We start from the raw sequence: 14,177 nt of genomic DNA, 5'->3' as shown, positions 1-14,177 counted from the left end.
ACCTGCCTGCAGCCTCCCCCCGCGCTCCCTTTGTCAAGTCAGAGAACTGCGGGCAGCAGCGGGGCCTCCCTGGGGCAGCAGGGCACACGCGTGTGCAAGCACCCTGTGCTGGGGAGGGCGTGCGAGCGTGTGCGCGCCTTTGCACAGGGGCTGCGGGTGAGGAGGGCACAGGGGCTGTGGTTGTGCATTGAACAAAGCACGGTGGGGTGTGCACAGCGGGGTGTGGGGACAGGGAGCGTGCACAGGGGTGTGGGAGGCGCAGGGCTGGGTGTGCATGCACAGGGACGTGCGCAGGGCCGCGTGTGTACAGTGCCGGGCTATAGGGGTTGCAGCGTGTAGGCGTGCGCGTGCACAGTGTGCTTTGTGTTGCGTGCAGGGGGTAAATACGTGGTTGTGAGTGTGCATGCAAGGGGTTGCGTGCACGGCTTTGTGTGTGTGTGTGCAGGGAGGGGCGCAGGGGGTGCACGCATAGCTCCGTGCAGGGGGTGTGCTACGTGCACGGTGCTGCAGTGTGTGTGCAGGGGGGTGCAGGGGGGTGCATGCTGCGGGGGGGTGTGGCGTGCGGGGCGGGGGGGCAGGCACGGCGGTGCCCGGAGGGTTGCATGGTGCAGGGGCGGTGCGTGGTGCAGGGGCGGGGGGGGGGGTGCAGGGGCGGGGGGGTGCATGAAGCGGGGGGGCTGCGTGGTGCAGGGGGTGTGCAGAGAGCTGGGGATGGGGGGGGGCATGGTGCAGAGCGTGCATTCTGCAGAGGGTGTGCACGGTGCGCGGGGAGGGGCTGCCCGGTGCCGGGGGGGGGGGGATGCCCGGTGCCGGGGGGGGATGCCCGGTGCAGGGGGGGGGGGATGCCCGTGCAGGGGGGGCCGCGGGGGGGGATGCCCGGTGTAAGCCCTGCGCGGCTGCGCGGGCGTTGCGAGGATCCCGGGCCCGCGTGACCGCCCCCCCCCCCCCCGCGGGTTCCCCCGCCCCCGCAGCGGAGCAGCCCGTTGCCATGGTAACCCCGCCCCCCCCGGGCTGTGCACGGCGCGAGCGCGGCCCCCCCCGCACAGTGTGTGTGTGGGGGGGGGGGAACGGAGAGGGAGGGGGAATCCCGGGGGGGCGGGGCAGGGAATCCCTCCCCTCTCCACCGCGCCCGGCCCCCCCCGGTGCCGGGAAACCCCCCCGCGGCGGGCACGGACCCCCCGGTAGCCACTTCGCTGAGGGGGGGAGGGGGAAACCGCGCCCCCCCACCCTGCAGCGGGGGGGTGTTCCCCCGTTAACCCTTCCCGTGCCCCGGGATCCCTTCCTGCACCGCGGGATTCCCCCACACGCGCCTCTGCAATGGGGGGGGGGTCCCCCCCATTAACCCCGCACTTGCACTGGGGCGGCCTGTGTCCCCCCCGAGGGATTCCCCCCATTGATCCCCTCTCTACAACCGGGGAACCCCCACCCTGCACTGGAGGGGTTCCCCCAATAACCCCTCCCTTGCACCGGGGGATCCCTTCCCTGAATTGGGGGGGGGGGCAGCCACCCTTTAGCCCCTTCCACACCCCCCCCCCAGCCCCCCCGTGCAGTCACTGCCAGAATATCCCACGCGGCCCCCCCGGGGGGGCACCACGGCAGTGCCGCAGTGCGAGGAGGAGGAGGAGGAGGAGGAGGAGGAGGAGGAGGAGGAGGAGGAGGAGGAGGGTGGGCTCTGCTGCACAAAGCCAGGGCTGTGCAGGAGCCGAAGGCCTCTGCGCCATGGGGAGGGGGGGACACACAGGCCCCCAGGGAGGAGGGGGGGGACAGCCCTGCAGCCTGGGGGACACAGGGATGGGGGGGAACGGGGGGGGGGGGGGTCAGCCCAGGGACGCGGGTTGGGGAAACACTCACGTGGGCTCCTTATTTCAGCATCGAGGAGGGGCGGGCAGGGCGCAGGCAGGGCGCAGGCAGGGCAGGTAGTGGGCTTCGCCCGCGTCAGTCACAGGCAAGGGCAGGGCAGCTGCCTGCAGCCTCCTCCAGGGCCGCAGCGGAGCCACGCACACCCCCCAGCCTGCTGGGGGGGAGGCACGAAGGGTCCCCCCCCCCCGAATTCCCCAATGCAGGAACCACGACGCAAACCGCAGCGGGATTTTTAGCCACCATTTACGCGGCAAACACAGCCCCCCCAGAGCAAACCAGGAAATCACAGCCCTCCTCCCCCCCAGCCTTTATTCCTTCAACAAGTTAACAGGAGTTGGGGTTGGTTTTTTAATTTTTAATTGGGTTCAAACACAACAAACTTCTCACAGAAAGGGGAGACGCGGGGTGCATTCCTCCCTGGCTTTACCGGCTGGGCACGGGGGAGCGTGTGTGTGTGGGGGGGGGACACAGTGGCAGGGGCTGACCCAGCTCCTTCAACCTGCAAGCAGGGTGGGGAGGGCTGGGGAGAACCCCAAAACAGCATCGCCTCCTCAAACCCCCCCCCTCACCCCCAAAGTGCAAACGCCTCTGCAACCCTCCCTGCCTGCTCGCAGGCACGCGCTGCCCGTTACCCTCTTTGTTTAGTGCCATCAGATGAAACCCCGGCGGGATGCCAAACCAGCCACGAGCTGCTCTGGGTTTGGCAGCCCCGGTTACACACACAGGTAAGTGCCGACGGCGACGGAGCTGCTGCCCGGTCAAGGGTTTAGACCTTAGGAAGGAATTTCACTCCCAAAGGAGAGAAGAGATGGGAAGGGGAAAGGGAAAAGAGGAAAACCCGGTGGCTGCTCGAAGCGAGGGGCAGGACTCTGCCATGGCTGCGGGAGCTCACCGATTTCTTCCGGCCTGGACCAGCGGACAGACCGTGGGGCTGCGGCCGAGGGGAGCAGAGGCGACACAGCCAGGCCAGTGCCTTCGGTCCAGCGGCGGGGGAAGCTGCTGAGCCCGACAGTCTCGTGTCCCCTTCCATGGGCCCACAGAGCACCTTCTTGCCTGAGCCCGAGAGCAGGCGGGGAAAGAAGCAATAGGAGAGGCAGCAGCTTCCCTTCCTGGGGCAGTTGTTGGGTAGCGCGGGGTTGCAGCCCCTCCAGGAACCCTCCTGTCCCACCAGCAGTGTGTAAGGCTCTGGGCAAGGCCACCAGGAAAGTCACACAGAGAAGTCCGGCACCAGTGTCCTGCGCAGAGAAGGCAGGAACCACGCTGCGCTGTTATTTCTTGTATTGAAGACGGAAGGTTATTTTCTCTCTTCCCCACAACAGAGCTTCTGCTCCCATTGGGGTTCCTCCTCCCTGTCTGATGCACCGCCAGTCGAGATCAGGAGGCGAGAGGTGGCCGGCAGCAGGCAGGGCCAACAGCGATCCCAGTCTGGAATCTCTTTGGGGACGTCCCAGCACCGAGGACGACATGAGGGCAGGCACCTTCCTCGTGACAGATGCAAAAATTCACCCTGCAGAGCACGAGGGTGCGGTGCAGCCACAGTAGAGACAGGGATGAACGCAGGTCTGGGCTGTGAGCGGGTTAACGCGCGGTGCTAGCCAGCATCCCCTACCTCAGCAGGCAGCTCTGACATCACACCTCACAAACTGCTGCCCGTGCTGAAGGTCTGGAAGCGAGTTAGTAGCTTTTTTGTAAGATAACAACCAAATTTGGAAGCATGAAGGTAGTGTTAGTCTGTCTGGGTTGCTCTGTACCAGCTGCCTGCAGAGGGGTGAGCACGTCGGGAGGGACAGGCCGTCTTCACCTCGTGCTTATCTTAAATCCAAGAACAGAGAAAGACAGAAAGTGGGGACAGGGAAAGGAAACAAAAGGAGAGGGTTTCTTGTGTCTCTTATTTTCATCCAAGCAGAGCCCTGTGGCTCCAGCCCACTGTCCGTGGGGGACGATCAGCTCTAAGTTCTACTTTTGGCTGTTGTAAGCTTTGTGCCTCTGGTTCATGGGGTTTTCTGGAGACTTCATCCACTCCTTCTTGAGGAGCTGCTTGAGCTGGGACAGGCGCATGTTGGGGTTCTCTTGCTTCAGGCGTGGTAGATTGACCTCTTCAAAAGCCGTGAAGGCAGCTTTCATCCGGCGCTCGGGGTGCCGGTCCAGATCATTGGCAACGCTGCCGGGAGGGAATTCGGAGAGAGACACGTATCAGAGACACCTCCCTGCAGGCACCAGCCGCTCTGATCCCCTGTCAGCGCAACCAAGTGCGCACGGAATAACGTGGGTGATAAAGCAGAAAAACCCCGTGATACTTCCCCTACCCACTTGAAATACTCTCCAAAGAACAACAGGGCAGGGGACGTGTCCTGTTCTTGCTGTCAAGACAGAAAGTCATAGCCAAAGCGCAGAAAGAAGCCAGTTCTGGGGAAGGGAGTGCCTGCAAGAACCTCTCATAAAGAAGGTGACACCTTCAAAGGAGAGCACCGCTATGATATGGCCACGTACCTGAGGACAGCAATGGCATCTTCAATCGTCCTGGCCTCCACCGATCCTTCCTCCAGTACCCTTCTGTTGATGTTCTCTTCCAAGGGAACCTCCAAGTGAGTCTTCTCCTTCTCCACTGCACAGGGAGGGGGGGAAGGGAGAACCGTTAACATCAAATCCGGCCTGTGCAGAACCCTCAGAAGAGGCACAGTCTTTTCCAAAGCACTCTGAAGAAAGTGCTGAGAAAACTCAGGCAGAGTTCGGTCCCAGTCCTGGAAGGTAAGAGTGCCTACTCTGCAGCTCTGTTTCTCCACCTCAAGGTGATGGGGGGTTTCTTTTTTCCCCCCATTTGGGTGTTAGACACAGCCACGGCAAAGCATGCAGCACACAATAGCTGCAGGCAGCTCTTGCTTTCCAAACGTCTTGTCCTTCAGCGACAGTAGGTGAAGAAGGAACAGCCCCCTTCCCTCTCCCCAGCCCCCCATGGCTCTCTGGGCCTTTCTATGGCACCACAAACCTGTATCTGCATTCTCCTGCTGCTGCTGCTCTTTTCTGATCGTCTCCTCGATCTGGGCCCTGGTGACTTTGCCCGGAGTGACTTGCTTGGGTGACTTCCCTTTCAGCTTCGAGTCTTCCTCCTCCAGCAGGCGCTGCAGCTCCTTCTTGCGCTCCAGCTGCTCCAGCCGCCGCTTCTCCCTCTCTTCCTGCAAGGGAGGAAGGATCAGGTCACCTCCACCCTTACCCTCCGCAGCACCAGAGGCAGAGGGATCAAACTCTCCCTTATGGGAGCAGGGAACCCCACTTGGGCAGGAACAGGCACCTCACTTCTGTAGCTAACGCAGCGCTGACCTCACCGTATCAGAAGAAACATTGACTGGTTCCCCCGCCCCGACCTCCAGCGAGACAGCGATAACCTGGCCCATCCTTTCAGAATAATAATTTCCCCTGTCTCTGCCACATCTGCAACCATGTGCTGGCTTCCCGTGATGTCAGCACTGCGAAACACAACCCCGCTGTCGAGAAGGAGTGGGAGGTACCAGCCAGGACCTGCTGACAATCAGATTAAGTTTTCCACTTTAATTTTAATAAGTGGTCGGAGGTTGAAAGTTCAGCAGTTGTTCAAGACAAGCCAGTCAAGAGGCTGAATTTGTCCTCAGGTCTGGCTCACGGTCTTCCTAAGAGCCAGGGCAGGCGGTGAGACCCAATCCAACAAGCAACACAGCTCTTGCAGTAATTTTAAAGTGCTCCAGAAGGAGTTTAAGAGCCACTTTGCCCTCCAAGGCCCAGGGAAGAGAGTGACAAGACCAGGCAACAGGCCCTGAGGGGCTTTCAGCACTTGGACTTCGAGTTTATTTTTTTCCCCTCCCCAAACCTGTAAGGTCTGGCAAAAAGAAAGAACCAACAAGCAAACATCTCTGTCTGGGGCAGCGTCACATGCTGCAAAGCAGTTTGTATTTAGGTTAGTTACACGGACACTTAATTGCGGCTCTCATCCATTATTCACAGGGATGGCACAAGGAACTGATCGAGCATTAATGGAACGAGTTTACTCGAAGGCAGTTGTGCAGCAAAACCACCTCAGCAGTAACGCAACCTGCCGTCTTCAGCGGTGTTCAAGGAGTAGGAGCAGAATTACATACGTTGGGGTAGGGCCCACTCCAGAGACGGTAAGCAAGGCTGGGCTTTGAGACTCTATGAAACAAAACAACAACAAAACCCCCAAAAACCCCAACCCCAAAACATTAAGTCGCTCCACGGCTCAAGAGTTTAAAGAAAAACCCATCAAAACACAGAATCAAAGCCCACAAATGCTGAATCAAAACATGCCCTCAGGCTGCTGCCCCTTCTGTCAAGCGCAGCCAGGACCAGGCCTTTCAACCGGGAAGGGAAGGGAAGGGAAGGGAAGGGAAGGGAAGGGAAGGGAAGGGAAGGGAAGGGAAGGGAAGGGAAGGGAAGGGAAGGGAAGGGAAGGGAAGGGAAGGGAAGGGAAGGGAAGGGAAGGGAAGGGAAGGGAAGGGAAGGGGGAAGGGAAGGGAAGGGAAGGGAAGGGAAGGGAAGGGAAGGGAAGGGAAGGGAAGGGAAGGGAAGGGAAGGGAAGGGAAGGGAAGGGAAGGGAAGGGAAGGGAAGGGAAGGGAAGGGAAGGGAAGGGAAGGGAAGGGAAGGGAAGGGAAGGGAAGGGAAGCCTCGCCTAGCTCCACTCCAAGCAGCTGGGGCCAAGGATGGGAAAAAACCCATTAGAGGGATGAAGCCTTTATTACAACTGGCAGTCTTCAAATTCTTGGTCATTAAGCGCTTAGTGCCAGTGCCTTGAGACACAATGCCCCGGCAACTGGACCGTGCATGATTTCAAAGTGCAAACTCATTTATTTAAGACATCGGCTTTCCCTGCCCGCTGCTTTCCTGTCAGGCCTCTCCTTCTTCTAGTAAAGGTTGAGTAAACAAATGTACTCGGTCTCCCAGATTAGGAGGGATTTTGGCCGCTGCTGCAACAGGAAGGTTGTCATGAGAGGAAGGGGAAGACTGTCTTTCCTTCCCTAAAAATTTATACACAGGGCTATACCTGAGCAAAAGCAACTGTGGTGCTTTGCCCACCCTCAGCACAGCTCCGGGTGGGATCTCTGGCTCAGCCACCAGACCCTGCTTGAGCATCAGGCGGGTTTTAAGGAAGAATGCAGGAGAAATCCCAAAACTGGAGAGATTAATGTGCCAAAACAGGAGGGCCACAGAAATCACTGGAGGTCCAGCAGTCAGAGAGAGTAAGCCATTTAATTAGATGCAAAGCATGCGCAAGAGAAGCAGCGTGCCTAGAACGTGGGCTGGTGCAAAGAAAGGGTCCCCACACCGCTCGTCCCATCCCTGGAGCTCGGGGGTGACTGGACAAGGTAACCCAGAGAGGGTGCTGGCACGGTGAGCACCTCAGCAAGGCTCCAGGCACAGCTGTGGCCTGAATAATTCAGGAGACAGATAACGAGGGATACACAAGTACTAATGACCTAAGGGAAGGGAGCAAGACATTTCGGAACAGAAATGTTATTTATAGTTAGAGAAGATTATCTTTTACCCCTGCTCATTACAGAAAGGGAACTGTCCTACAAGGCAGCTAGCTCAGCAGCCTCACCCCACGCAGCCCCAGATGGGCCGACGACACTCTGACAGAGCAGAAATCCAAGGATAACGCTCTGCTGCCGTTAGCCCCTTTCGAACAAAACTCTCCAAAGAGGACACATACACTTAACAAAGGGGAAACAGAGGCACAAGCAGGGTGCAGGGCCTTCTTCCCGCACCACGTGCTGCAGGGGACCTCCAGTTACTCTTCTCCCCCAACTGCCGGGGTAAGCTACTCCCTGCTCTCTGGCATTTACAATTGAGTTTCTATTTGTGGAAAGTAAATAAGCCAGCACTGTTACTAATTTGTCACAAGACCCACAAGATCTACACGCTCAGGTTTCCCCAGCGGCCCGTCACGTTCGGGTCTGCTCTGCACCTTCTGCAGGGTTCAAAAGCAGCAGCTCCGAGCCGCCTGCTTGCCGATCCCAAAGCCCAAGGGGCCTGAAGCTGTCATTTTTGGAGAGTTTTCTCAGGTTGGGCCAAAAGAAACTAATCCTTTATGAATCAGCTTAAATGTCCTGATGAAAGAGAGGCTTGGATTTGTCTAAGTGAAGCGTACTGCAAAGCTATTAGAAAACTGGAAAGGAAATGAATAATCTTCTCCCTCGACATTGCTGCACTCTGCAGGGCGCTAGGAGGAGCAGGGGGTGAGATTTCTTTAGCTGGACCCTTCCGTTGCCAAGGATTTGTGTGTCAAAACCCAAGTTTCCAGCTTTGCGGAGAACTACCTGAGCAAGGAACAATTCATTAGCTTTCAGAACAGCTTCCCACCTGCCAGACAGGAGGAGAACAAGGTCTCACGCGCATGGCTTTGAGAGCAAGCAGTCAATTGAAGCAGCAGCACTCCCAATCAACCTCTTAGCGTGATGCCCCGAGGAAGGTGGGAGAGCCTGGCGAAGCACGCTGCTTCTTGCATGGCGGAAGGGCAAAGCAATGCAAAAAAAAAAAAAATGACGCAGTCAGAAAGTGAGTGGGGCAAAACCGACCTGGAGTACGTCTAAGTGCTCACTGGGCTCTCTGAGGTACACAGAGCTTTGAGACGGGATCAAACGGGCTCCTTGCGTTGCTCACAGGCGGTCTAAGCAAGCATGGAAGGGATACCGGAGCCTGAGGAAGTTGGTTCTGGGGTCTAAACCCCGTCCTGGCATCGTCAGGTCTCTCTCCACTACATCTCTGCTCGTTCAAGCCATCAGATTTCAGTATCACATACCCGGTACCATGCAGACGTCCTCCAAAGAGGGAAGAACAGTCATTTGACCTGTCTTGCGTTTTATCTGAGTAAGAGCTGGTGCTCACAGCTGAGTAATTCTGCACTGAATCAGAGGAGAGGAGGAAGAGAAAGTCACCACTTGCCTGCCTGCAATACCACTGCAGCTGGGATCTGTTGGTACACGAACCTGCTGGCCTGCACCCCGTGATCGAGGCTAACGGGAACAAGAAAGGCATAAAACTCGCACCAAAAAAAGTCACTGCTCCCTCGTGCGCTATCTGCGCTCTTCTAGCACAAGTACTTGCCCTGCGTTTAACTTGAATCTTTCCCCAGACCCTTCGCATACAAGTATAAAGTGTCTCCTCGCTCCCACGCCATCTGCACGCCCTCCCTTTGCCATTGCCACCGAGCGAAGCCGCGGGAGAGAGCTCCGCAGGACGGTGCTGCCGATGCCAGGACACGCCAGGCAGAGAGAAGGGTGCCAAGGGGCTCTGAGCCGCTGCTGAACGAGGAGGAACTGCTTTCCTGGCACACAGGCACTCACAGAGTCCAGGCAAAACACAGCCTGAACGGGGAAAAGGGCTTGTCCTCCCTCAGCCAGACAGCTCCAGCAGGACTTTTTGAAGGAGATTGAGAATTCGGCTGCGTCCTTCCAGCGGACATCTCAGCTCCAGCAGCGGTCCCAGCCAGCGACATCTTCCTGCACGTACCTGCAGGGCACAAAGCAGCTAAACCCAAGGTCGCCAGAGAAAAGAAGGTCTGACTCTGGCTGCGAGACCTCTGCCCTTGACAGATACTCCACTGGTCCCTTCTTCCCGTAACACTCCAGCCGATTTAATGGTTTGTCACCCTTCCAAGCCTGCCCGCAGCTTCCCCCAGGATGCACACGCGTCCGCGGCTGTTCCACCACCAGACACACTTTAGCTAATTGCATGGAGAAAACCACACTGCGATCAGGCTGGTGAGGAGCGCCGCGCTCTGAGCTGCAGCATAACTTCGCATGGGAAGGGACAGAAAGGATGAAAACACCCAAATGTTAAAAGAAAAACGGTTACCTAGGTAAAACTCTGAGTCTTCCAGCAAGAAGGATGTAGATTTTGTGCTCTCCAGGGAAAGGTAACAAGCTATGACTTGTGCTGAAGTGCCAGAGGAGGAACACACACACTGCAGGCTGGTGATATTAGCTCAGATGTTCCTTTATGCATCACGGAGCCACCAAATGAGTGTCATCGTCTGTCAGCAGAAATCAGCTCCGAAGGTCGCTCTCAGAGCGGGGGCGGCGTTTAAAGAAACCCCAAAACGCAGCAAAAGCAAACAACAGGACAGTCATCTGGTGACAGCGAATCTCACGACAGCAGGCACTGCATTTTGAACATTAAGTTTCCCTACACCCAAACATTAATGCTGACGTGCGTTGCTGCCCTGTCAGCGAGACCCCCAGATCACCAGGCAGAACCACCAAACCCCGGAACACAGAGCTCTGCGCTCTCATTTATTTCACCGAGGTTCCGGTGATCATCTACGGGCAAAAAAAGGGATTAAAAGGGGTGTGCAGGGTTCGGTCTCAGCACATCCTGAAGGCTTTCAGCCACTCCTGCCTGCTGGCGGTGCAGGAATTCAGAGGTGCTGCGCGGGTGCGCTGCAACGCCATTAACGTGTTACTGCCATCGCCCGGAAAGCCGGGGAAGAGCTGGGAAGAGCCGTTCAGCGCTGACTGCGAGGTGCTGAGAACATCCTCCTACACGCACCGCCATCCCCTCCTCCGGGTGCTGTAGCTGAGAGCGACACGAGTCCCTCCTGCAGCATATGGCCACGGACAGCAGCGCTATTTCCACACCAGCACCACCCGCGAAACAGCTACTTCTCTGGGGAAGTTTGGTTTCTGTCCTCTCTAGGATGGGGATGGGAAGTCATTTACAATCTTAGTCACACATCCCTTCCCTGCCGGGAGGTGACGAGGCACAGGCAGCTTCTTCCATTCTCCGTGGGGATATTCCCGCACTGGAGAAGCGGCTAAGGAAGGTTTCGCTGATTTATTTTCCCCCAGCAACCCACTCGCTCCTATCTGCTGGCCACCTGCTCACCTCCACAAAACCCCAGCCTTTGCTTAGGTTGCAGCAGCGCCTGCGCGAGGGTCCAGCAGCAGGAAGAGCCCCTGCGCGGGTACAGATAAGACTCGGAGTCCTTCTGGCAGGACAGCTCCCTGTCTGAGCGGAGATTTTTTGCTGCTGTGAGCTGCAAGATCCCCAGGGGAGCCTGTGGGAAGCAAATGCACTACAAAACCCACAGCATTCAGGTGAAATTCAGACCTAGAGACTACGGCTATGCTGGCGCAGGGAAAGGGGCTGGCTGAGGTGCCGAGTGGCAACCGCCTCACTGGTTTCTCTAAAACCCGGTCTGAGGCTCTGGGATAGAGTAACTGGTTTTCCAGTTTGCAATTCCAGACTCCCAGGTTCCTTCCCTGCAGGAGCCTGTTTTGGAAGCCCAGTCAAATAGGTCACTGTTGGCCAAGTCTTAAGTAGAGCAATAATAAGTCCTTGTTCCAGGAAGTAATTAGACAGCATTACAGGATCGCGAGGGGAAACAGCACACAGGACTCCAAATTCCAAACGTCAAGACACATATTAGGGGTGAACTCACGCAGACGTACACAGCACGTGGCAGCCAAGGTCACGGGGACGCGCTGGCATCCTGCCTGCCTGGCCAATGTGCTCAAGTAGCAACACACAAAGTTCAGTAAGCACCGAACTCAGAGAGCAGCACAAACCCAGTAACCCCACAAATCCCGTTTATGTTGTCAACAGAAGCCCTGTCTGGTTAGCATGAGGGTAAAGAAATAATTTCAGAAGAGGCAGCTAAGTTATCACCGGCAATTGTTTCTAGAAAATCCACACAAGCAGAACATAGATTTGTCTAACGCTGATGTAGGACAATGTCAAAAATCAAATAACCCAGAAACGAGCACTAAAGTGCTCTGTTTATTGAGCAACGAGGCAAACGCGCACCGAGGGCAGAGCAAGCTGGTAAGAGCAAACCAGAGAGAATCTTTTGAGAGACACACGTCCTGATGTGTGGCACACCAAGTTAGGGAGGACAAAAAAAGGCTTTGTAACCCTTAAGCCTGATCATTTCTTTTTCCTTATATAAAAAAAAAAAAAAATCAAAGAAAAGTTAAGAAAGAAAAAGGAAAGAAAAAAAGCTAAAGAGCTGCTTGGTCAAAAATCAAGCCCTACAGCTGAGTCTATGATCTTTCACTTAATTCAACTTTAAATGATTCCAACAATAAAGCTTCTACTGCCTCCCTCGGGAAGCCAGCTCTAAGATCCACCAGATTTCTGAATTACACATCAAAACTTACACTGACTCCCACACTCAGTTTCTTTTAGCTTCCAGAGAAGCCACTAGCTCCAGCTCTTCTGCCCGTAACTAAGCGCAGGACGATGTGTGGAGAGACAGCGAGGGGGGGGGGGGGGCAGAGGAAGAGAAGTGACCCTTTCTGAGCAACCCTGGATCTCATGGGCTCAGCAAAGGACCGGCTAGAAGATACCCTTCTACCTGACTAGCCATTCACCTTTCTTTGTTCCTTCCTCATCACGTGTTTGTCTTCATCCTTCCAGTAGGCATCTTCCAGCTCCTGCTGACGTTTGGCATCGGCTGCTGCCTTTGCCTCAGCTTTCCTCGCGCGGGCAGCAGCCGACTTGGTATTTTCACCTTGGAACTTCTTGGGCATCACTCAAGGTGCTCTGAGGAGAAGAAAAGAGGTTCAGATCCTTGCCCTGGACAGGATCTTGGGTTCACCATTGCCCCGGGAAGCAGGAACAGCTGGAGCTCACACCACAAAAATCCCCTTTTCTTATTGCCTCATACTATTTCGAGATCCTGGGCAGAACAGAATGAGCGATCTCTCAGCTCACCCAGGAGGAACTCTGCTCACTCCACACCAGGACAGTCCCTCCCATGCTGCGACAACACGACAAATCGGGCTGTTGGGTTCCTGGTACCGAGTCAAAATCACCACGGCCCTGCAAACCAAAACGCTCTCTGCTGCTGAGTCAAAACGAAGCCGGGTGCTGTCGTTCTGCACCGGCAGGCTCCGAGGGGAATTCACTGCTGCCAGCAGAGCAGGATGAAGCAGCACAAACGCTGTATCACACCCCCTGACTGTACAGAAACGCAGCCCCGTGGCCCTGTTTAACTTGGATAAACGACCGCACAGACGTGCCGTATCAATTCGCCCTACACCGTCATGGCAGGAAAAGTCCTAAAAGCCAGGCACAACAGAAGCCTCAGAATTAACTAGGCAGGAAGAAAGGGCCTTCTCCTCAGCACGCTGCCCAGGCAGACACCACATTCTGGACGTTAAACCTTCACTTTTAGGGGCAAATCACTATTTGCTAAACAAACCAAGAAACAACAGAGAGGGGCTGATGCTTAGGGCCGGCTGCTTGAGTCCCAAGCTTTCCAAAGCCTGGGTGGATTAAATCCCGTCTCCTCCCCCATACGTGCGCTGACCCTTCTTGAAGAGCTCGACCTGGGCTGGGCCGCGGGACAGCACCACGCCGGGTGGGAGGGGCAGGGATCGCCCACCCCAGGGGCTGCTCCCACGGCCGTCAGGGCCCAGCCCCGCTCCGGGTCCCTCACCCAGAGCCAGCCCCTGCCCCGAGCTGCCCACCCAGGGGCCGGCTGTCACCTGCCCGGGCCGAACCCCTCCCCTGGGCAGGGTAAGCAGAGCCCTGCTCCGTGCCAGCGTCCCCAGCCCCGAACCTCGCCTTGGGGCCCTACACAGCTCCCCTCCGCCGGCCCCCCCAGCCCTCCCCTCCCACGGCGGGCCCCCCCCCGGCTGTTCCCCCCGTTTGCTCAGAGAAAAGACAGCTCCGCTCCCCCCCCTCCCCTCCCGCACCCCTCAGCCCCCCCAGCCCCCTGCCCTCCCCCAGGGCCCAGGCCTGCCCCCCCCTTCCCCCTTCCCTCCCCCCCAGGCCTCGCCGCCCCGTCCTTCCCAGCCCTTCCCCTCCCTCCCGGTTCCCTCCGCACCCCCGTCCCGTCCCGTCTCGGCCCCTCAGGCCGGCCCCGAGGCCTGGACCCGCCGCCCGGGCCCGCTCCTACCCGGTCCCCGCCGCTCCGGCCGTCGCGCCCCTTGCGCGTCACCGGTGCGCGCGGTCGCTCCCGCGGGAGGGGAGGGGCGAGCGACGCCGGCGGTTCGTCAAGGCTCGCATCCCGCGGCCGCCATCTTTGCTGAGGGCACGGCCTGCTCTCGCCGGAGAGCGGCGGGCCGGACGGCAGCCCCCGCCCACGGCAGCGCCCACGGCAGCGCCCACGGCAGCGCCCACGGCAGCGCCCACGGCGCGGCGAGCAGGTCGGGGGAGAACCCACAACTCTGCCCGCCTGCCCTGCCCGCCACAAAGATGGCGGCCCCCCTCCCCCGAGACGGCGGCGCGGCTCCTGCGGGCGGGGCCCATTGTCACCCGGAGGATTTCCCCGGGCAGAGCCCGTTGGTACCCGGGTGGGCGTGCTTCAGCAGGGCCTGGCCCA

At 57.9% G+C, this 14,177-nt stretch overlaps 1 protein-coding gene across 2 annotated transcripts; it reads right to left on the bottom strand.

Annotated features, from left to right (window-relative positions):
• Positions 1-2,200: 2,200 nt before the first annotated feature.
• CCDC124 (coiled-coil domain containing 124) lies at positions 2,201-13,917 on the bottom strand. 2 transcript variants are annotated; one of them, XM_054805647.1, is made up of 5 exons: positions 13,752-13,917; positions 12,220-12,391; positions 4,847-5,033; positions 4,351-4,465; positions 2,201-4,021 (listed from the first exon to the last, which is right to left on the bottom strand). In XM_054805647.1, the coding sequence occupies exons 2-5, from the start codon at positions 12,376-12,378 to the stop codon at positions 3,817-3,819; spliced, it is 666 nt and encodes a 221-aa protein (XP_054661622.1). In that variant the 5' UTR covers positions 12,379-12,391; positions 13,752-13,917; the 3' UTR covers positions 2,201-3,816. The 2 variants fall into 2 exon arrangements, with proteins under 2 accessions (XP_054661622.1, XP_054661623.1); XM_054805648.1 differs by having other exon boundaries at positions 13,680-13,772.
• Between the last annotated feature and the right edge of the window lie 260 nt (positions 13,918-14,177).

Source organism: Grus americana, chromosome 28 (assembly GCF_028858705.1).
Source record: "Grus americana isolate bGruAme1 chromosome 28, bGruAme1.mat, whole genome shotgun sequence".
In the NCBI taxonomy this organism is placed as follows: Eukaryota; Metazoa; Chordata; class Aves; order Gruiformes; family Gruidae; genus Grus; species Grus americana.
The sequence above is the reverse complement of the archived record's forward strand: the minus strand, read 5'-3'. Positions and strand labels throughout refer to the sequence as shown.